Raw genomic sequence first — 22,541 nt, 5'->3', positions numbered from 1 at the left:
TGACTTATGTTGAATAGTGACTCTTGCATCCCTACATGCTTTTAATTTAATACAACACTAAGCTAATTTCCTAATATTTTGGAGCCAACTTGCATGAATTTGAACTCCAGCTCTATCATTTATGAATTATTACCTTGAGGAGGTTTCTTGACCCCTTATGCTTCAGCTTTCCCTTGTATAAAATGGAGATAAGAATAGTATGCATCACAAAGAGTTTTTGTGAGGATTAAATGATTTAATATTCATGAAGCATCTGTAACAGTGCCTGGTTCATAGTAAATATTCTTTAAGGATTTATACTTAAAAATAATTTTTATATCTGCTTTCTTAAGAGCTGTGGTTTTCTTTTTCATGCTGTTTTTATCAGGTCTGAGGCTAGGATCATGACAGCATAGAACAATGATTTGGGAAACTCCCATTTTTCTTTCATCTGGCATCACTTGAGTAGATGGAAATTAACTGTTGCAGAGTTTACCTATAAAACCATCTGGGTATATAGCCTTTTTTAGTGGTAGATCAGACTATATACCTTTTACAGACGTGGTGTTTTTTTCTAATCTATGGAAGCCTGAAAGTATGAGTATAAGAGCTTCTGTTTAATACAATATTTTCAATTCGGGGGCAAAATGTTTAGCTAGAGTTTAACTGGCGACCTGGTCATGTAGAAAGAAGACTGATTTTAGTTCTGGCCCCATGACAAACTTAACGATCTAGGTTGAGTCACATAGTCTCTCAAATTCCTAGATTCATTTTTTTTTTTTTGTAAAATGAAAGGACTATTGTCCCTGAATGCCAGTTTAAAGACAATGTTAGCATATGTTTTCATTGGTCTGTTGTGAGATGACTTACCATTTGTGAGTATAAAATTGTCAGCTGTCTTTTCTTGGGTAGGTCCATCCATTCTTAGATTATACCATACCTTATTTTTACTGATATATTTACTATTTTATTGGCCTATGTATTATAAATCTGAGGTCCTCTAAGCAAGATAATGCCACATTAAAATTTTTTTTTGTTATATTTAACTTTAAGAAGAAATATAGCAAAGTTAATTAAATGAATCTTCAGGAAGAAAAATAGGGGGAAAACCCAAGAAATTATATTAATTTGCTATGTACCTTATTTAAAAAAGATATCCCATGGGATACTTTTGAAATGTTCTATATTAACATGATCCAGGTTTTAGGAAATCATTAAGTGGTCCAGCTTTCTTTAATTTACCTTAAGAAACTGATAGAATATAACTATATAGTCCTTAAATCATTTTCTTTTATTTTTTATTAGTTTCAGGAATACAGTTTAATGATCCAACAATTCTATACATTAGTACTCATCATGTTAAGTGTACTCTTAATCCCCCTTTTCCTTTTTACCCATCTTCCCATTCACCATCCCTCTGGCAACCCCCAGTCTGTTCTTTTTATTTAAGAGTGTTTTTTTCTTTGTCTTTTTTTCCCCTTTGTTCCTTTGTGTTGGTCCTTAAATTCCACATATCAGTATATATATATTTCTTATTTTTTTTATTTTTTTAAATATTTTTTTATATTTTTTTTATATATTTTTATATATTTTTTATTTTTTTTTAAAGTGTGGTTTATAAAAGACTGAGAAAAAAAAAGAGAAAAAAAAAAGAAAAAAAAAAAAAGACTGAGAAGATTTCCTATCTCAAGAGTGGAGATCTATATATATGTATCTAAGTCTAGATAGCATCAGCTCCAGCTTCCTTCAGTTACTTAAATATAGATGTAAAATCATATGACTCCACTAAATAAAATTTGTGTTGTAACCTACATTACTACCTATTAAAGTCTATTTTTATTAGTCCATTTGCTATAATATTACAAAAATAATTTATAAATTTATACAATTTTTCTGACACTGAATATGTAAAAAATTCATAAAATTAAATTTTAATGATTTACAGTTGACTTACAATAACATAAAAAATAATGCCATTTTAGTGACATAAGAAATTCGAAACTGGGAAAAACTTAGCCAGGTAGTGTTCTCTTTTCCTACTTCTGAAAGTCTGTATTCAGTGCTCTCTACCTACACTCTGTTCACCTCTGTTGTCTTCTCATCCTTGGGCTCAATATCAGACACTGACATGGGTACTCAGTAGCTGACAGGAATAAAGGGAGAAGGCAGCACGATCCGCTGGGCTCTTAAGCAGGAGCTACTACAGTGGTATTCATATCAATCTGCCAACACCTCCCTTGTCACTTAAGCAAAGCATCATGTCACTACTTTTTTCTTCAATGCATGTATATATATTTCCTGTCCTGTTCTCAGTTGGTGGATGAAGAGCAAACAGGGAATAAGAAGACACAGTTAAGGGGTCTGGATTCTCTCTAAGCCTTCTACATAATTGTTGGCAGTACATTTAGATGTTATAAACTATTTTGAAAAAAAGGAACAGCAATTAATTTTAAATGCCTCTGTTGGCTTTAAGGAAATATACGAGAAGAAAAAAAAGATACAAATTTGAACTTCTTCAGAGAGTTTTTTTTAAACAAGGAATACAAATTATCCAGTGCCGCTTTTACCCATTTTTCTAAATTCTACAAAGTTCTAAAATAAGCAAAAATTATTATTATAAAATGTTGAGTCTGTTATAGCATTTAACTTCAGAGAGGTCAGATTTATGATTTGGTAGAGTTACACTTTATGTGCCTGTATATAATTTACACTAATAAACATACATCTGTGCCATTTTGTAAGACTTAAGTCCGTCCGTGTGCATAGTAAACAAAGATTTAGGGGATATTGGAGACCTGGGTTTTAGTCTCAAAGTTTTGGAAAGTTTCCTAGTATATTATTTGCTGGCCTAGACATTTTGCATGTAATTTAATTCCTTTTTTGGAAGATTTTATTTATATATATATATATTTACTTATTTATAATTAATAAAAATTATTAAATATTCATTTATTTATATGAGAGAAAGAGAGAGTAGGAACAGGAAGGAGGAGTGAGGGAGAAGCAGATATCCTGCTGAGCAGAAAGCCCAGTGCATGGCTCAATCCCAGGACTCTGGAACCATGACCTGAGCCAAAGACAGACACTTAACCAACTGAGCCACCCAGGCATCCATATAATTTAATTCTTTACACTAGTCCAATGGAAGTAGGTGTCACTCTCATCTTACAGATGATTAAATGAAGGTCCCAAAAGATTAGTAACTTTCCCAGTGGCACAGGGTGATAAGTTAGAGTTGGGATTTGAACCCAGATTCGGTGGTCTCAGTGTTAAGTTAAAATTATAAGATATTTAAAAGCATAGAATGGTAGTTATTCTAATAACTTGGCTGCCTCTTTTTTTTTTAATATTTTATTTATTTATTCATGAGACACACACAGAGAGAGAGAGGCAGAGGCATAGACAGAGGGAGAAGAAGGCTCCCTACAGGAACCCTGATTTGGGACTCGATCCCAGGACTTCGGGATCACACCCTGAGCCGAAGGCAGACGCTCAACCACTGAGCCACCCAGGTATCCTGGCTGCCTCTATTTAAAGCAGAGAGTTTATCTTACTACCTATTCCTTTTCTAGTTTGCAATTGGTAAGGAAGTATAACATTAGAACTAACATATACAATGTCATGATCCAGTATAAGATATAAACTATTAATTTATATTCTATAAATATTTTCTAGTTGAAACTAGTACAGGGAAGTGGAATTTTGGTCTTTTATTTTTATTATGAACAAACTTACCTTGAAGTCTTAGTTTTGCATTTATAAATAAGTTATTTAAATTATATTTAGAAACATTTAAGTAATAGTTTGTGGAATCAGTACATAATAAACTGCTTTAAGAAAACAGTTTATATAGGCCAGTTCTCAATATTATACCATAGTGGACAGTAGCACTGGGACAAATAATCCCACAAATAATTCTGGTATATAAAATGATGTGTTGTTGTTGATATCTAGTGGTGTGTTCTTAAGTGGTTAGGCATACCAGGCATGTTATAGGTCTGATTACTCAATAAGACTGAGGACCCAGGAGGATGAAAGTATAGTAGGGTCAGAATTGCCTTACATGCTGGTAGGTGTGTTGAGCCCCTGGTGAAATAGGCAATGAGCACAGGGCAGTGGGCTTCTCCCTACCTTACACATTTCACCATCAAGGCTGCCGCATTGACTGGTGAGCCTCGTGTGTCACCTTGTCAGAAACTGGGGTTGTATCCTCTCTCTCTCGCTTTTTCCCAAATAAATAAATAAAATATTTTTAAAAAAACAAGGGGATCCCTGGGTGGCTCAGCGGTTTGGCACCTGCCTCGGCCCAGGGCATGATCCTGGATCGAGTCCCACATCGGGCTTCCTGCATGGAGTCTGCTTCTCCCTCTGTGTTTCTGTGTCTGCCTCTCTCTCTGTGCCTCTCATGAATGAATAAATAAAATCTTAAAAAATAAAATAAAATAATAAAAAATAAAAAAAACAAGTTTGCCCTGTCACATTGGCTATTGAGAAGACCAAATTAAGGTTATATGTTTAAAAAAACTACACACCTTGTGTAGAAATTAGATAAACTTGTGTAAATGTGAAAATGGTAGTATAGATTTACTCAAATAGATTTGCTCAAGTATTTCCACCTCCATGAAGTATTCTTATAGATCTTCCAAAGTAGGAGTATCTTTCCCATCATGTGCTAAGGGAAATTTAGGCTAAATTCTCTCTCACCTTTTTGATTTATTTCTGGTACAAGGAATGTTGATTCCTAAATTACGAACTCCATAATTAGAAGGACCATGTTTGACTATATACTTCTTCATGACTAGTACATAGAACGGTGTCTGGTGTTTACTGTAGTGAACATATTAGTAGGTTTTCAGTACATTTGTGTTGAATGAATGAGTAATAGCTAGCTCTTATCGGTTCTTTTTTTTTTCATTATTAGATAAGCACATGTATTAAGCAGATGGATAGGTAGATCTGCAACTTGAAAAACTTGTAAGAAAATATTTGAACTGTATTTGTTCAGAATTTTTAGCTCTAAAAGATAGTGAAATATAGTTCAGCTTGTTTTATTCATTTATTTCATGAGATCTTTTTCATTTTTTAGATGTGTTTGTGATTGAGATGAAAAATTGTTTCATCAGAAAAATAACCAGTGTCTTCTTATAACTCAACCAAAAAAATCACTAAATAAGCTATTTGCTGAGTTAGTGTTATACATTTGTTGAACTTCAGTGGATGCAGAGCAGTAAACGTACGCCTACTAAAGAACAAGATACTATTATGATAAAGAGAGATAAAGTAGACTGGTGTGCAGTAAGCCCAAATGCATACTAAGAATGTCACCGGTTTGTGCTTCGTTGAAGAGTGACCCTTGTTGGGCAACCTTTTTAGATGCAGTGGCCCTTGAGCCAAGACTTATGCCTCGTTTTACTACGTGATACCAGAGAAACTAGTGAAATGGATTGGCAAATAGGGTAGTTTTCTTTTTAATGAATTTGATGGATCTTCTAGGGTTGTATAGACAACATTTTAGGCAAAAGATGGAAACTTAGAAAAGAAACTTCTATTGAACTGAGGTTCTTCTGCTATTCATGATGAAGAGATAATTGTAATAGACTTGGATATATAATGATGGAAACGGCTTTGTTTTGACCCCACTGGTCCTTTCCCTCTCTGTTCACAAGATTCTTATTATGTATGATAAACATTAATTACAAGTACTACTTCTGCCATATGTGATGATGTATTTTCACAAGAGGAGGGCTGTAAAAATTTAACTCATTAAATAGACTTTTAAATACTTAAAAGTAAACATTTTATTTCAAAGTGATTTTAGACTTTAAAAAAGATAGCATAAAAAGTAGATTCTCATACCATATGCATATTTTTTTCCTGAACCATTTGAAAATAAGTAGAAGATACATTACTTCTAAAGGGGCATATATCTGCAACTACTCTTAAATACTTGTGTTCTGAGCTGAATTGTCTCTCCCTCAAATTCATATGTTGAAGTCCTGTCCCCAGCACTTTATAATGTGACTGTATTTGGAGGAGGGGTCTTTCAGGAGTTAATTAAATTTAAATGGGGTCATCAGGATGGGTCCTAATCCATTATGATTGGTGTCCTTATAAGAAGAGGAGATTAGGACACATATATACACAGAAGGAAGAGCATGTGAAGACGGGAAGAATACGACCAGTTTCAAGCCAAGAGGAGAGACTTTAGAAGAAACTAACCCTGCTGACACCTTGATTTCAGACTTCTAGCTTCCAGAATTGTGCAAAAATAAATTTCTGTTGTTAAAACACCTAGTCTATGGTACATTGTTCCAGCAGCCCTAATAAACTAATACAGCTTGTAGAGGATAGCATAACAATAACTTTTTAACATATTGCATAAAAATATCTTTAAGAGAAATCCTGTGCATTTACTAAAACAATCTGGATTAGTGTTAGAAGTTTGAGCCTGTTTACCTTTTCTTTGTTTGTAAAAAAAAAAAAAAAAAAAATCTGGAATGGGTGTAAGATGGGGCATGATAGTAGCTCAGTAAGAATGTCATTCTGTTGCTTAGCAGCAGACAAGAAAACCAAGTGTGTTTTTTAAAAGTTGGAGTTATAAATGGAACACCTGCATCCAGTTTTGATTGCCTCACTTCAAGAATGATAGAGCATAAATTGAAAGAATCTGAAGAAGTGAAAAAACTGATTATAGGTATTGTGGGGGACTAGTATATGACAGTAATCCGCAAGTCTGGTTTGGCAGCTGTTGACTTGGCCTACTAGGCAGGGACGACAGTTTCAAGGACCCCACTGCCTTCATCTTCATCAACTAGAAGACAACAAAAGTAGCCGATCTTTACTTCTGTTGCTTGTCAGCACTCTCCTCATATTTTCTGTCTTCTGTGCTAGTTTATTTGGCAAAGGAGATACATACATGAAAATGCATACCACCCTGTGCCTCAGCTGTCCCACAAAGGATACATACACTGTCTTTTGAAAGCAGTATGATTTGATTTAGTGCCATGAATTTGCTTTCTGACACAGAGATAATGGTGGTCTCTTTACCACATTCTTCTTTGATTTAAAGAACATGTTATTTTATACTGGTAAGTAGAAGTAGAGATGGCCTTGCCTTGAAGGGAGTCAGTGCAGCTAACAAACTTAAATGAAAGAGATGGCCACTCACTTAACAGAGCTAGTGTGGGTAACAGACCAAGAAGAGAAATCGAGATAGGAAAAACCTATGTTGGTCACCTAAATCAGCTAATGCAAGTGGTCATTGGCTAACTGCCACTTAAATGCAGTCCACTTCAGACATACTAATTTGGCTAGATAATGTATAAAACAAAAGGATATTAATAATTTCTTCTTACACAGGATTAAGAGTTAAAAATTAAAGTAAACAACTTTTAAAGTCTTTAATATATGTCTCCAGACAAGAATATATCTATACTTTTTTTTATCCTGATAGGCTTTATAGAAGTGCCAGTGGGAATGTGAATCTTTTGGTGGGGTTGATTGTATGTGACCTGAGAGAATAGGCTGTGGTTCTTTCAGGGTCAGGGTTCATTTAGGGTCAAGAAGCCTGACTTGTCAGTGCAGTGAGGTGGGATGTGGGGGTAGTGTCATCTCCTGGGGATCAGACTCATTATCATCTACCAGTAAATCAGATATAAAAAAAATCTACCCGGAAAGGACATCATTCATTAGAGATAGCTGATTAGCACATTCTCTCACTGTTGGCATATCATAAGGGAAACCAAATTATACTTATAAAACTTATTTGGTGAGTTTAGAATGAGAACACTGAGAATTAGTTATGTGACTTAAATGATTAAAGGCATCAGCACAGAACAGGTTGACACTTTCATCCTAACAGGAAAGAAGATAGATAAAGTTTTTGGACTAGTGTGCTCTTTTTCAATGAACAGTGTCAACCAACATATGCCTCAGACTCCTCTTACATGCTTCTTTGACAATCCAACCCTTACTCCTCTATGTATATGTGTGTGTGTATATATATATATATATATATATATATATATATATATATATATATATATAGTCAGTAAGGTCACTGTCAAGTTCAGCTGGTATGGAAACTGCCATGACTTTGTAACTGCAGATCTCTGCCATCATCTATTATGGGCTGATATGGAAATTTGTCAGTGTAGTCATCTGGGAGCAAAGCTTTGTTCAACTATATGATTACAAAAGAGATCCACAACAGTGGCAAAAATAGGTTTTGAAATGAGGCTTCAGGGCAGGGCCAATGTCTGTGATTTAGTCCAAGATTTTGTTCTATCATACATTTGACCTTTGGGAATTTAATAAATTATTTGAACCATATTCTGATATTCAGTTGTGATTATGTGTCATTATATAACCTATATCACACTGTATATTTAAACTGTATAAAAGAGAACAATTTGTTGTAGATGGTTCATAGCAAATCTCTGTAATTGAATTTAAATATTCTAGAATGATGATTGTCTCTATATATAGTTTCAAGTACTTTAATCAGTTCTCAAAATACTTCAACTTTTATTCTATTTCCCTTCCTCAGATTTATTGAGATTAGAACATTGGGGCAAAAAAAATTAGAGAAAGATTCATACATATATGTGGTTTTTTTCTTTTCTTTTTTTTTTTTTTAAGTAATCTCCATGCCCAATGTGGGGCTCGAACTTATTACCTGAAGATCAAGAGTCAACATGCTCTACCAACTAAACCCATCAGGCGCCCCCATACATATGTTTATTTTAAATTATGCTAATTGATTGTGTTTTTTGGATTTCTTTGGTGGAATCTGTTATGCAAATTTATGAATTTTCACATAGTGAATATACTTTTATAAAATCTCATTTCATTACTTGTAGATATTCTGATGTTTTTGAAATATAATGATCAGTGAAAGTGCATTTGTTTGTGATCAGGTGATGTCACAAGTCTCTATTTAGCTAATATATTTCTATAATATATAAACTTTTAACGTTCCTTTAGAATGGTTTCTAGGAATCATTTTTTAGAGTAGAGAATACTGATTTGGAATCCTACCTTCCTATATTAAGAATATTATAATTAAGGGTTACATTTTTTATTACAGATAAGCAACAATTAATTTTAACTGAGCAACAAAGGTCATAAACTAGTTATAACAACTATAAACCTGTATTAATATAAAATGGTGAACACAGTCCTGCACACATTGATTAAACAATGTCTCACTGTATTATAAAATGTACATGCCATGCATAAATATGACTCTACTAAGCCATAAATCTGGACTGTCTAAAACTTACATGTGAGTGTAATAAACTTTAGTTATCATCTTATTAAGTATTGTTGGTTAGGACTTTAGAAGTCTGGAGAATGGAAGGTTATGTAGTTTATAGGTTGCATTTCTTTAAAAACTGTGAATGAAAATTTGAATTTCCTTCTTTTACCTCTTAATAAATTTCCTTATAATGAGGAGAGGCATTAATGATAATTCTCTATGCCATATAGTTATCCATTGGATTTTGAAGCTGGTTTGTAGTTAGATTTTAGGTGGAATGCAAAAGGATTCTTTCTTTAGGAGCATATATTCTACTACTAAATGCCAGCCTTCACCTACAGTATGTTTTGATAATTCTTTTTTGTTGTTGTTGCTGTTTTAAGATTTTATTTATTTATTCATGAGAGAGAGAGAAAGAGAGAGAGAGAGGCAGAGACATAGACAAAGGGAGAAGCAGGCTCCATGCAGGAAGCCTATGCAGGACTCAGTCCGGGGAACCTGGGGATCATGATGTGACCCAAAGGCAGACGCTTAACCACTGAGCCACCCAGGCACTCCTGTTTTGATAATTCTTTTTTTTTTTTTTTTAATTAATTTTTATTGGTGTTCAATTTACCAACATACAGAAAAACACCCAGTGCTCATCCCGTCAAGTGTCCACCTCAGTGCCCGTCACCCATTCCCCTCCAACACCCGCCCTCCTCCGCCCTTCCACCACCCCTAGTTCGTTTCCCGAGTTAGGAGTCTTTATGTTCTGTCTCCCTTCCCAACATTTCTTGTTTTGATAATTCTATAGGAGAAATTAACATGGATCCAGTCACTCCTTAGTGAATTCCTTTCCATGGTGATTTAAATAAGGTTGGGCCTTTGTTTGAAAATTACAAACTCAATTGAAAATGAATCAGCTGTTTTGCATTATTAAAGCTGAAAGCTATTTAAATTGTATTTTAATTTTATAGAGCTACTCTTGTGCTTCTATTGAATTTTACAGAACTAATCAGCAGAATTTGTGGACTTGGGGACCTAATAGATATCTTAAGTCTTAAATAAGAGATTCATACAATTTTTCACTTTTTATTTCTGAATTCCTTTTCTATAGCACATTTGATAATGTAGCTTTAATCCATCCATTTATGTGTTCTAGACCTGGAGAAATGCTGAAAGCACTCATTACGGTAGAATCATTCTCTTAAGTAGTGGTGGACAAACTTTTTTCATGAAGGCCCAGGTAGTAAATACGTTAGGCCTTGCAGGCTATATGGTCTCTGTTACAACTACTCAACCCTGCTGTTGTAGTGTAAAAAACAGCCATAGACAATACATAAATGATTGGGTGTACCTTTGTTCCAATAAAATTTTATTTACAAAAGCAGGCAGTAGACTGGATTTGGCTTGCTGGCAATAGTTCGTCAACTCCTGCTCTAAATCATTGAATCTGTGGTCTTCCCCAAATCGGGCCCTTTTATATCTGGAAACAAAGAGTTCATTTTTCTTTAGTTTCTCCTAGTTTCTCCTCTTCGTTTCAGCATCTCTAGTAGTCCTTTGATTCTGAATTGCATAGAGAAAGAATGTCCTAAAGATACTCAGGGAGGAAATTGGTTAATTGGACTTAGAGAAATTGCAAACTATTGTTGTATTCTCTAAACCTGGGTACTCCCACAGTCTCTGGCTTCTCATGAGCTCTTCTGGAGAAAGTCATGAAACTGTAAACTTGTACTTGTTCACCTCAGTGCTACCTGTCTGTCCTTTTGTTTATCTGTTTTTGACTCCTGGTTGCATTCTTCACAGCATCTCTCCCAAGGTCATCCTTGTTTCCCGTAGCCATCACTTCCATCCCCTTGTATGGGGGTCTCAGCACTTCATCTCCCATCTCTTATTTAGCAAAGTTGTGTAATATCATTTGACATGAATCTTTTTTATTCTGTGTTCCTTCTTTAAGGCGGGCATGAAAATAATAGTTCTCTCTACTATTAAATGAATTTTTAATCCCCAATTTGTGCATACTGTAAGTTATTGTAAAATATTTGCATAAATATGTATGGTATGCCATGAATTCCTCTTCTGTGGCTTGAAATTCATCCAGAATGCATCTACCCTTACACAAAATATTTTCTAAATATATAGTTATGGGAATTTTAATTCAAAAGTATGTTGCCTGTGCCTCAAAGTCACAATCTTTAAGCTAGACAGTAAGCAGTAGATAGGCTCCTCTAAGGAACAGTCCAGACAGGTTGATATGCTGTTCTTGGCAACACATTTTTTTTTTGTCTTACTCTTAATTTTAATTAGAAGAACTTATTTAATAGTAATGTACCTCAAACTTCTCAAGAGAATCTTCTTGTCCCAACATGGGGTAGTTGGAGCTAGGTGAGTGTGTTAGATGGCTGTCCAGGCCACCCCAGGGATTGGATGGAAATCTTAGAGAAGGGAGGGATTTGGACCTGGGCACATATACCAAAAAGTATATAGTACCCTGGCATCTGTTGGACCTTGTGGTCAGAACTGAGCCAAGCCTCTCCTGGTTCTGCACTATCCCTAGTACCGCTGCAGAGCAGGACCACTGCACTTTCAGTAGAAGTGCTAGTTCTGGGTGGGGGCAATCTGCAAGACTATTAGACAAGGAAGAATAAAAAGAGTGAAGTCAGGGAATAGGAGTTCAAAGAAGTAAATGAAAGCGTCTTTTAAAATGGAGCAAGAGAGATGCCTGGGTGGCTCAGTGGTTGAGCGTCTGCCTTTGGCTCAGTGGCCCCGGGATCGAGTCCTGCATCGGGCTCCCCATAGGGAGCCTGCTTCTCCCTCTGCCTATGTCTCTGCCTCTCACTGTGTATCTCACAAATAAATAAATAAAATCTTTTTTTAAAAAAAGGAATAATAAATTATAGAACATAGACTGAAATAGCAAGAACAAATAGTTGTGGAAAAGAACTAGTTAGGGGCACCTGGGTGGCTCAGTGGTTGAGCGTTTGCCTTTGGCTCAGGTCAAGATTCCCAGGGTCCTGGGATCCGGTCCTGCACCAGGCTTCTTGCAGAGCCTATGTCTCTGCCTTTCTTTGTCTCTCATGAGTAAATATATAAAATCTTTAAAAAGAAAAGAACTAGTTAGAAATGTAGGAAATAAGCGATAGTCATTGTAATAAAAATTGATTAAGTTCTACATTGAACAGAGAGATAGAATTGCTAAATTAGAAGAGAAGTTTGAGGAATGCACTTAAACTTAAGTGCATTCAAAAGCTTTGAATGTCAGGCACCACTCTCCATTGTTTGTATAATACACACACACACACAGTTAATCATCATCATAATCCTATTCATTGATTTAATAAATATATATTGTGTCTACTCTATGCCAGTCACTATATTATTTACTTATTGTTGTATATAGATTACCCCCAAACTGAGTGGCTTAAAACAATTGACATTCATGATGTCACACAGCTTCTGTGGGTCAGGGTCTGGGAGCTGTTTGGCTGAAGAGTCTTGGCCCAGGGTCTCTAACAAGGTTGCAGTCATCTCAGAGCTTGACTACAGCTAAAGGACTAGCTTCCAAGCTTATGTGCATGGCCATCAGCAGACTTCTTCCTTAGCCATTGGTCAGAGGCCTCTGTTGCTCTCTATAGTATGGGCTTCTTGATAGGCTTTCTGCGTGTCCTTATGACATGGCAGCTGGCTTCTCCTGAGAGAGCATTGGGGGAGGGTGGAACCAAGAGGAGCCATGGACCTGTTATAACAGTATGAGGGTTCTCCAAAGACACAGTAATAAGAGGGGTGTGTGTGTGTGTGTGTGTGTGTGTGTGTGTGTGTGTAACTTTATTCTAAGGAACTGGCTCACATAATTATGAAGGCTGGCAAGTCAGAGGCCCACAGGGTGAGTAAGCAAGCTGGAGACCCAGAGGAGCCAGTGGTGTAGTTCAGTCCAAGTCTAATGACCTGAAAACCAGGAGAGCCAATGTTTCCAGTCTGAAGGCTGGCAGACTTGAGACCCAGGAAGAGTTGATATTTCATTGTCAGTCTGAAGTCAGGAATAAGCTTATGTCCCAGGTTGAAGGCCATCAGGCGGGAAGAATTCCCTTAACTTGGAGGACGGTCAGCCTTTTGTTTTATTCAGATCTTTGATGCTTGGATAAGGCCCATCACATTAGGGAATTACCTGCTTTCAATCTACTGATTTGAATATTAATCTCATCTGAAACCACCCTCTCAGAAACACCCAGAATAATATTTGAGCAAATATCTGGGCACCCTGTGGCTCAGTCCAGTTTCCTATAAGTTAATCACCACAGTAACCTAACATACCATCATTCCTACTATGTTCTTTTGTTGGAAGTAAACCACTAAGTCCAGCCCCCACTTAAAGGGAGAAGAACTAAGGAAGGAAGAAGTATAGAATAATTTGTGGACATACTTTCTATTTTTATTTATTTATTTTTTTGTGGACCTATTTTTTAAACTACTGTAGGCACTGGTCTTGGGAGACTGCAGTGTTCATTAGTAGGAGTTCCAGAAGGAAAAAAAAAAAGGAACAAATGATAGAGAAGCAACATTTTAAGAGAAAATTGTTAAGAATCTTCATCTTTCTTGATGAAAGATGTAAGTCTTTGAATCAACAATGTTTTCTCAGGATACCAAACAATAAGTGAAAATAGATCTTTAGATACATTGTGATGAAACTGCAGAATATGAGATAAAGGGATAAGAGCTTCTAGAGAGAAAAGAAATATTACCTACAGGGGAAGACAAGGCTGATGATAGACTTCTTATCAAAATAATAGAGGCTAATAGATAATGGAGTAATACTTTTAAAGTAATGAAAGAAAGTGAGTATCATTCTAGAATTTTAAGTCTGAATAAATTTCCATTTAAGATTGAGGGAAAATATAAAGACAAAATAAGGTATTTAACTTTCTGTGACTTATAGGAGCACCCGGGTGGCTCAGTCAGTTAAGCATCTGACTTTGGCTCAGGTCATGATCTCAGGGTGCTGGGATCGAGCCCCTCACTGGGCTCCATGCTCAGCAGGGAGTCTGCGTATCCCTTTTCCTCTGCCCCTCCCCCTGCTCATGTTTGCTTTCTCTCTCTTTCTGTTTCTCTCAAATAAATAGGAGCCCCCCGGGTGGCTCAGTCTGTTAAGTGTCTGCCTCAGTCTGTTAAGTGTCTGCCTTCAGCTCAGGTCATAATCCCAAGGTCCTGGGATCAAGGCCCACTTCGGGCTCCCTGCTCAGTGGGGAGCCTACTTCTCCCTCTCCCTCTGCTGCTTCCCCTGCTTGTGCTCTCTCACTCTGTCTAAAATAAATAAATAAAATCTTTTAAGAAAGATATAAATAAATGGGAATAATGATATCTACCTTATGGGTTATTATCTGCTGTGTTTACTGATACATCTCAAGTGTCTATACAATCCCTAATACAGAGTAGACATTCAATAAATATTTGTTAAATGAGTAAATGAGTGTGTAGGGTTGCTATGAGGACTAAACATAATAGGGTTGTCACAAAGATTAATATATATAATTATAACAGTACCTAACATGTTAATAATGACTGTAAATGTGTATTAAGATTTTACCACTCGCAGACACTAAAAGAACTATTAAAAATATTCTTTAACAAGAGAAATTCAGTGAGAAGTTTTCATATATAATCAGTTGTGACACAGAAATTATTAAAATGCCAATAAATCAAATACAGTTGACCCTTGAAGAACTTGGGTCGACTTATGTGTGGATGTTTTTCAGTACATATAGTTCAGTAGTCTGCATGCATTTTTCTCTTCCTTATGATTTTCTTCATAACATTTTCCTATATCTAGCTTGCCTTATTGTAAAAATACAGCATATAATACATACAACATACCAAATATGTGTTTAACTGACTATATTATTGGTAAGGCTTCCAGTTAACCATAGGCTAGTAGTAGTTAAGCCTTGAGGGCATCAAAAATTATACTTATGGGTTTTTGGCTGTGCAGAGGTCAGCACCCCTAACTCTCATATTGTTCAAGGATCAGCTATAATGACCATGGGGGAAGAAAGTAAAAAACTAATCTTTTCTGTATTTTAAAAGGCAGGCTGAAATCTTTAAGATGATTCTAAAATTCATACAAAAGAGCAAAGGCCCAGGAACAATTAAGAGTTTTGAAAAATGAAGAAAAACCTTACCACATTTATAGACTTATTACAAAGTATAATAATTAAGATGTAAGTGTTGGTGCAGAGAGAGGCAAATGGACAAAAGGAACAGAATGACCCAGAAATAGACTCATTCACATATGGAGATGTGAAAATATGACAAAAGACACCACAAATGGGTGGATAAGGTAGAAGTAGAATCTTCAACAAATTGAACCAGGAAAAGTGGTTATTTTTAAAGAAAAAAGTGAAATTTGATATCCTGCCATGTATAAACATCCATTACAGTTGGGTTAAAACCTAAGTGTAAGAAAAAGAAAAACTTCAATGCTGTCATTTAAAAAGAAGAATATTCTTCCTTGGATAACGAGGAACTTTTTAGAAAAGACAACAGAATACAAACAGAAAGGAAAAAGATTGACATGACTATATTAAAACTTAAAATTTCATGTCTCAGAAGCTTCTGTAAACAAAACAAAAGCCAAGTCTCACATTTAGAGAAGATACTTGTAATGGATAGAGCGGACAAAGATTCATATCCAGTGTAGAAAAAAATTCCTACAAGTCAAGAAGGAAGAAGCAGCCTAATGGAAAAAATCAGCAAAGGATATGATTAAGCAATTTATGGAGCAGGAAATAGGAGTTGCCCATAAACATACGAAAAGATCTTCAACCTTGCTAGTAATCATACTAATGCATATCATACCATTCCATGCTCATCAGGTCGCACACGTTAAAAAGGATGAAAAGACTATGTTGGCAAAGATGTGGAGACCCAGTACTCTTGCTTTGCTGATGGGAGAGTAAATTGATGCAGGCACTCAGGAAAGCTGTTTTACAAAATCTAATAAAGTCAAAGCATACCGTAAACCTAGAAATTCTTCCTTTGGTATGTGCTGTAGAGAAATATTCTTCTATAAAAAGCACAAGAAAGCACTTATAAAAACGGTTATTTTAACATTCTTTGTTATGATGAAACTTATAAACTAAATATTCATCAAATGAGCATATATGTTGTGTAATATATTTGCATAATGGGATAGTATACAACCACTAAAAAGTCAGTGAACAAAAGCTGTGAGTAGCGACATGGACCTCAAATACTTGTGAGGAAGATGCAAAAGTATATGTGCATTTGTATAATACCCTTTGTATAGAAACCATGTAGAACGTATGTGCTATTTATGGATCCATAATGTGTAATAAAATTATATAATTTTCAAGCATAGTTTTAAACACCAAGTCATGATAAAGGTTGCCTCCAGGGAAGTATGTGAATGGTTGTAGGGATTCACAAATAGAGAAGGGTAAGCAAACAAAGTAAAATGTTAAGGTTTGATAAATCTGAGTTACAGCTAAATGGGTATTCATTATATTGGATTCTATTCTTGTCTTGAGATTTGCCATTAAAATAGTTTAAAAATAAATTCCCAACAGGTTCCTTGAATGAGATGTGTGTATATATATATTTTTGTGAGTCCTCATCCACGAGAATATATGGAATTCTCTAAAAATTCTCTAGTATGTTCTAGATCTTGCTTATGAGAAAATCTTAACAAACAACCTTGTCATACGGATCTGGTATTTTAATAAAACAAACCTAATGTCATTTTACCATCTATTAGTAAGTTAAAATAGCTAAATATTATAGGGAACCTGAAAATTAACTTATCTTCATAGATCTAACGTCAGCATTCTGAGAGCTACATGGTTATTAGCTACATGCTTATAAATGTGATAAGTGGTATTGAAACTCAAGCATAAAATCATAAAATCAATATAAGCTTTTTTTTTATCTTTTTTTTTTTTTGGCTAAATTTAAAGAAATACCCAACAGTGAAACAATTAGCCTTGAATCTGGGACTGTTTGAACTATTATTTTATTTTTGCCTTATTTACCTTATCTGTATTTTATATGAAATAGCTCATTATTTTGTCAGTGAGAATCTCATCTGGGTTTGAACTCCTGTTTTGTATTGTCACTGACACATTCTTCATCCTTTCCCTGACCAGTACTTTTCAGTTTCTGAACTGAACAGATTAAACAGAGGTGGTCCATTATCATTTTCATTTTAATTGGATAGGATTTAGTTAAAATGTTTAAAATGAAATTTTGCCACATAAGTTTGAGTAGGTTTTTTTCCTACAGATTAAGAAAAAAAATGAATGCTTTGCATTTTTTTTTTTTTTAGTAATTTTTCCTGGCAGGCATTCCATCGAGATATTTTAGGTACGTTGATTATGTAGCAGTCCAGCATACCTTTGGGTTTCTTTAGTGGTGAGACCGTTTTCATTGCATAGAGCAGATGGGCTTAAATGGCAGGAACATGACTAGAAAGTGCATGTTATATATGTTCCGGTCAGCATGTTGCTGGTGACAGGTGCTCAATGGTTGTTGGTATCATTGTCAGCAGAGAGAATCCTTTGACATTAAAGTCACCAGCTCGATCCTGATTTGGGGTGACTCTATTGGCAGCTCCATCAGGCAGCAGCTGATCAGTGAATGTCAGAGCTGCCGCTGTTCTTCAGAGTGGCATGAGCCCTCTCTGGGTTTTGGCTTTTTTTTTTTCCTTTTTATGGAGGGACGGCCTGTTTAGCTTGTCTTATTGTACAATCTTAAGGAGACTTTCGAATTGCTTACCTTTGGGAAATGGGCTGAGAGGTCACAGAGAATTATAGGTATCGGTGGGGCATGCAAAACCATATACGAAGTGGCGACTCTCATGGAAACTGTAATGATTACCTTGACTTCAAGCCAATCAATGGTGGGAGCACCTGGGGACTCATTAAATGGCAATTGTGGTATCTGTAACTTAGGTTTTCAGCTCTATTCCAGGAAAAGCAGTGACAGCCTTTAATGTCTAATTGACCTCTTCTCTTTGTTTCACTTTCTTTCACCTTCCATATTTGCCACCAACGTGGTCCCCGATGGCAGCAAACAGCGCTGCTTAGCATTTTGAACTTCTGTTCAGAGCTTCAGCACCTCAGTTTGGGCAGTTGTGTAATGGTAAGTATTTGACAATTCTTTTTGCTCCATCGCTTGTTCTCTTTCTCTTCCCGTGGGTGAATTTTATCCTGACCCACCCACTCTGCACTCACCCACAGCCTTTCAGATTTATGGTGAACTACTGTGTACCCTGCTTTCAAACATTTGTCTTAAATTGGAGAGTATGTCTTTGAAACATTGACATTATTTATCTAGGAGAGCAAGGAAAGAAGTGTATGTGGCAAAAAAAAAGTTTGGTTCTGCCTCAGGCCAGATGTTATTTCAGACAAGCTGTTTACCTCTCTGGGTTTCTTTACAAAATATCAGTTATGCCCAGATGACAGGAGCTCAGTAAGTTTGTCACAAAGCTGATTTTAAAGTTCTGAAATTCTTTCCTGGAAATGTCGATGATTTAGGTACACATGGTTCCTGTTTTTTGTTTGTTGTTGGTTTTATTGTCCTTATTGGTTAAGATAAAAAGGATGGATACCCTATGTTAGAACTCAAATTTTTTTGAAACGTTACTGGTCCTTTAAACCCAAAAGCATAGGGACGTTGGACTAGATCATCTTTAAAGTCCTTCCGGATTTAAAATTATGATTTGATGTGCCATTGAATGATATAATGGAATGAGCTAATTTTTTTTCATCTAAATTATGTGGCTTATGAATAAATACTGAGACTCAAGGGACAGTAGAATTTTTGGTATTTGTATGCACACCCTTAGGAAGTGCATCTCCCAGTATAACCAACCCTGCAACAACAGTCCATCCCTCTTTACTTTCTTTTTTTTTTTTTTTTTTTTAGATTTTATTTATTTATTCATGAGAGACAGAGAGAGAGAGACAGAGACAGAGACAGAGAGAGGCAGAGACACAGAGGGAGAAGCAGGCTCCATGCAGGGAGCCCGATGTGGGACTCTATCCCGGGCCTCCAGGATCAGGTCCTGGGCTGAAGGCAGTGCTAAACCGGTGAGCCACCCAGGCTGCCCTCTTTACTTTCTTACAAAAGTAAACCAGATTCAGGAGATTCCAAACCATTCCAATTTTGTGTTCACTTATTAGGAAGACAGACATGTGTAAGCAGGATGGTTGCTAGATCAGAGAAGTTCTCCTGGAGTCCTGAGCTTGGATTCAACCTAAAAGAAATCCCATGTGAATACCTTTTAGAGCTCAATAATGGCTTCTGAGATGCTCCAGGATTTGGCAGTGTAGGCTGGAGAGGCATGTTATGGCCACTTGTTTATCTCCATATCCCCATGTGAAAACCATCCTGGTGGTCAGGCCTGATTAAACCCCAGGTATGGGCTCAGGCTGACCCCAGTATCTGGAAACAGTCTTGGGAGCCCACTAACTCAGCATTAGGCTTTCCTTACTTTTGATCAAATTCTTACCTTTAGCAAGCCATTTCATGGGCTACTATTGGGTCCCTCTGATGACTCTTCTAGATGGGCCTGGTGACATTCCATGGCACTATGATTACAGACCAGCCAGTTACTGCCACTTGGATCTTTGCTATTGCTCACCCACCCATTTTAGATTGAGAAGCACTTTGCTTAATCATGGCTAGAGATACTTTTTCTGCCTGTCATTTACCTCCCCTTAAACTGGAGCAACATCCTCTAGAAAAGCAGGCCTTTGGCCACAGACACTTTGGATTTGGAATTATATTTATGTTTGTCTTTAGAATGAGATGTATTTTAAGTCAGCATTTTCAAGTTGACAATGGAATATTAGTCCTAAAAGATTTTTGATCAAGAAAGGATGTATATTAGGAGGCAGTGAGGTAGGGATTCCTGGTCAAAAATAGGAAATAATGCTCCTCTATTTTCCTCCTGGAGTTTTCAGTGGTATGTCCTACAACAAAGAAACTATGCCTTTGTGTAAGCCAGTGTTTTCCAACTTTACCTGACTACTACTACTACTAATCTTTTAATATATGATATACTGTAGAAAATGCTACTTGAGCATTACTTTTCTTTTTTTTTTTTTTTTTGAGCATTACTTTTCTTAAGCATTAAGATAAATAGGCTATTTTATTCGTTTATTTATTTTTTAAAGATTTATATATTTATTAGAGAAAGAGTGCAAAGCTGGGAATGCAGAGGGAAAGGTAGAGACAAACTTTAGTAGACTCCATGCTCAGCAGGGAGCCCAAAACAGGGCTCCATTCCATGACCCTAAGAGCGCCACCTGAGCCAAAACCAAGAATTGAATGCTTAACTGGCTACACCACCTAGATGCCCCCCAAATTGGCTATTTTTAAATTAAAGTATGTAGTTATCAGTAAAATATGGTTGCTATTGATATTTGGTTGTCAGGAAATTAAGTTTTAAGGACTTGACATTGAAGTTCAGAACTACTACTAACATTGCTGATCCCATTACTAGCATTGTGGCTGAAACATCCCGCACCTGTCATAGAAATACTGTTCTCATTTCACAGCAGGTCCAGGGTTCATCAGAACAGTAACACACAGATCTTTGTTGACACTTTAATACCATGTTTATTACAGTTTCTCTTTTGTCAGTTGACCAAAAGGGAGGAAGATTCCTTTAATGTTATTTTTGACTATCAAAATAATAGCAATCAGAATTATGGGTTTTGGAACGTTTTAAAATTACTTCTTTATAAAGAATTGGCTGCACTAATTTTCAAAGCTACAGGTTTGTATTGTTTGGGTACAGTCAAGTAGTTACATTCCCCTTAAATCTGTTACTCATGGTCTTTTGCCTGATTCTCCCATACACAGTTCCTGGAGACCAAAACCTTAGAAATCATCACAACGACATCAAAGCCATCAGGCCTTAGTTCTGACTCAAAATCTAGCCCCAAATCTGTCCAGCAATTTCACTGCTGCAAGCTTAATCCAAGCCTTTGCCTCTCTACACTAAGCTCATGCAAGCCTCTTCTCTGGGTTTTTTCGATTCTTACCCACCATCGACCATCCAAACCAACCGTTCTGTTTTAATGTAAATCATATTTGTCTCAAATCCTCTATTGTTTTCATGGCCTGATCACCTGGCCCCTGCATAACTCTCTACCCTCACCACTTTTCTCCTTACTCCCCTTGGGTCTCCTCACTCCCCTTGGGCCGTACTCGGTCCTATTTCTTTTCCTTGAATGCACCAGGTTATTTTCACACCACTTATCACTCTCTGAATTCATTTTGCCCATTTGTGTACATCTTTCCCCAAAATGTGTACAAAGTCTTTGTGTTTTGGCTCACTGTTGTTCCTAGCCCCTGGAGTGGTGCTGGCACATCGTGGTTGAAAATATGAATAAAAAATGAACAAAAGGAAATAACAATTGGACATGTTAGCTGTTTTGTTTCCTTTTGACTTCTGGTGATAATTTTGATTCCTGATTATAAAACAATCAAATGAAACTCTTAAACCTGTTTTGGGATGCCTGGGTGGCTCAGTGGTTGAGCATCTGCCTTCGTCTCAGGATGTGATCCCAGAGTCCCAGAATCGAGTCCCACATCGGGCTCCCTGCATGGAGCCTGCTTCTCTCTCTGCCTCTCTCTCTCTCTCTCTCTCTCTCTCGAGTCTCTCATGAATAAATAAATAAAATCTTTTTTTAAAAAAAGAAAGAAACCTGTTTAAAGAAGCATTACTAAAGCATATAAAGCCCGTGAACTAAAAGGTTTAATCCTTATTTAGTAGAGGATTATCCTGTGATTGTGAAGGAAATTAGTGGACACCTGCAATAACTGACACCAACCTATCATAATCTAAATTATTTTTGTGTTGCATATTCAGTCCCCAGATGCCTCATTTAACCCCAAACTAGTATCATTATTAGTACTGTCAGCATATTTACATACTACTTTAGAGCCTGGTGAAGGGCACACCCTCATCAGGGAGATCTTCTATACCTACCAAAGCTGATGGATTATATATATAAAATAGAAGAAATGAGGCCCTGTCATCGAGGAGCAGCAGCAAGGTGAAAATGTAAGGCATACAAGAACAACACAAAATCCTCAAATCCTTTATGAGGGACTGAGGATTTCATACTACTTTGGGATGTAATTCATAAAGTCCTCTGTCTGGAGCTGTGGTAAATGGATTTTTAAGTAAGTGATTATTCTTGCTGTTTTATGAAACAGTGGCAGATCTGTGAGATGAGTGGGCAGATGTGTATTAACAAGAATATGGGTCTGTTTACATGGAAGCAAACAACAGGAG

At 36.3% G+C, this 22,541-nt stretch overlaps 1 protein-coding gene across 2 annotated transcripts in view; it reads left to right on the top strand.

The window, feature by feature from the left end:
- Nucleotides 1-22,541, top strand: part of FBXL4 (F-box and leucine rich repeat protein 4) — a 78,585-nt gene that overhangs the window by 43,518 nt on the left and 12,526 nt on the right. For both annotated transcript variants that reach the window (XM_072737840.1, XM_072737829.1), the window contains one exon: nt 18,299-18,370. In XM_072737840.1, coding sequence (XP_072593941.1) covers nt 18,299-18,370 — 72 coding nt within the window. The remainder of the gene's footprint in view (nt 1-18,298; nt 18,371-22,541) is intronic.

This window comes from Vulpes vulpes, chromosome 1 (assembly GCF_048418805.1).
Source record: "Vulpes vulpes isolate BD-2025 chromosome 1, VulVul3, whole genome shotgun sequence".
Classification (NCBI taxonomy): domain Eukaryota; kingdom Metazoa; phylum Chordata; class Mammalia; order Carnivora; family Canidae; genus Vulpes; species Vulpes vulpes.
The sequence above is the reverse complement of the archived record's forward strand: the minus strand, read 5'-3'. Positions and strand labels throughout refer to the sequence as shown.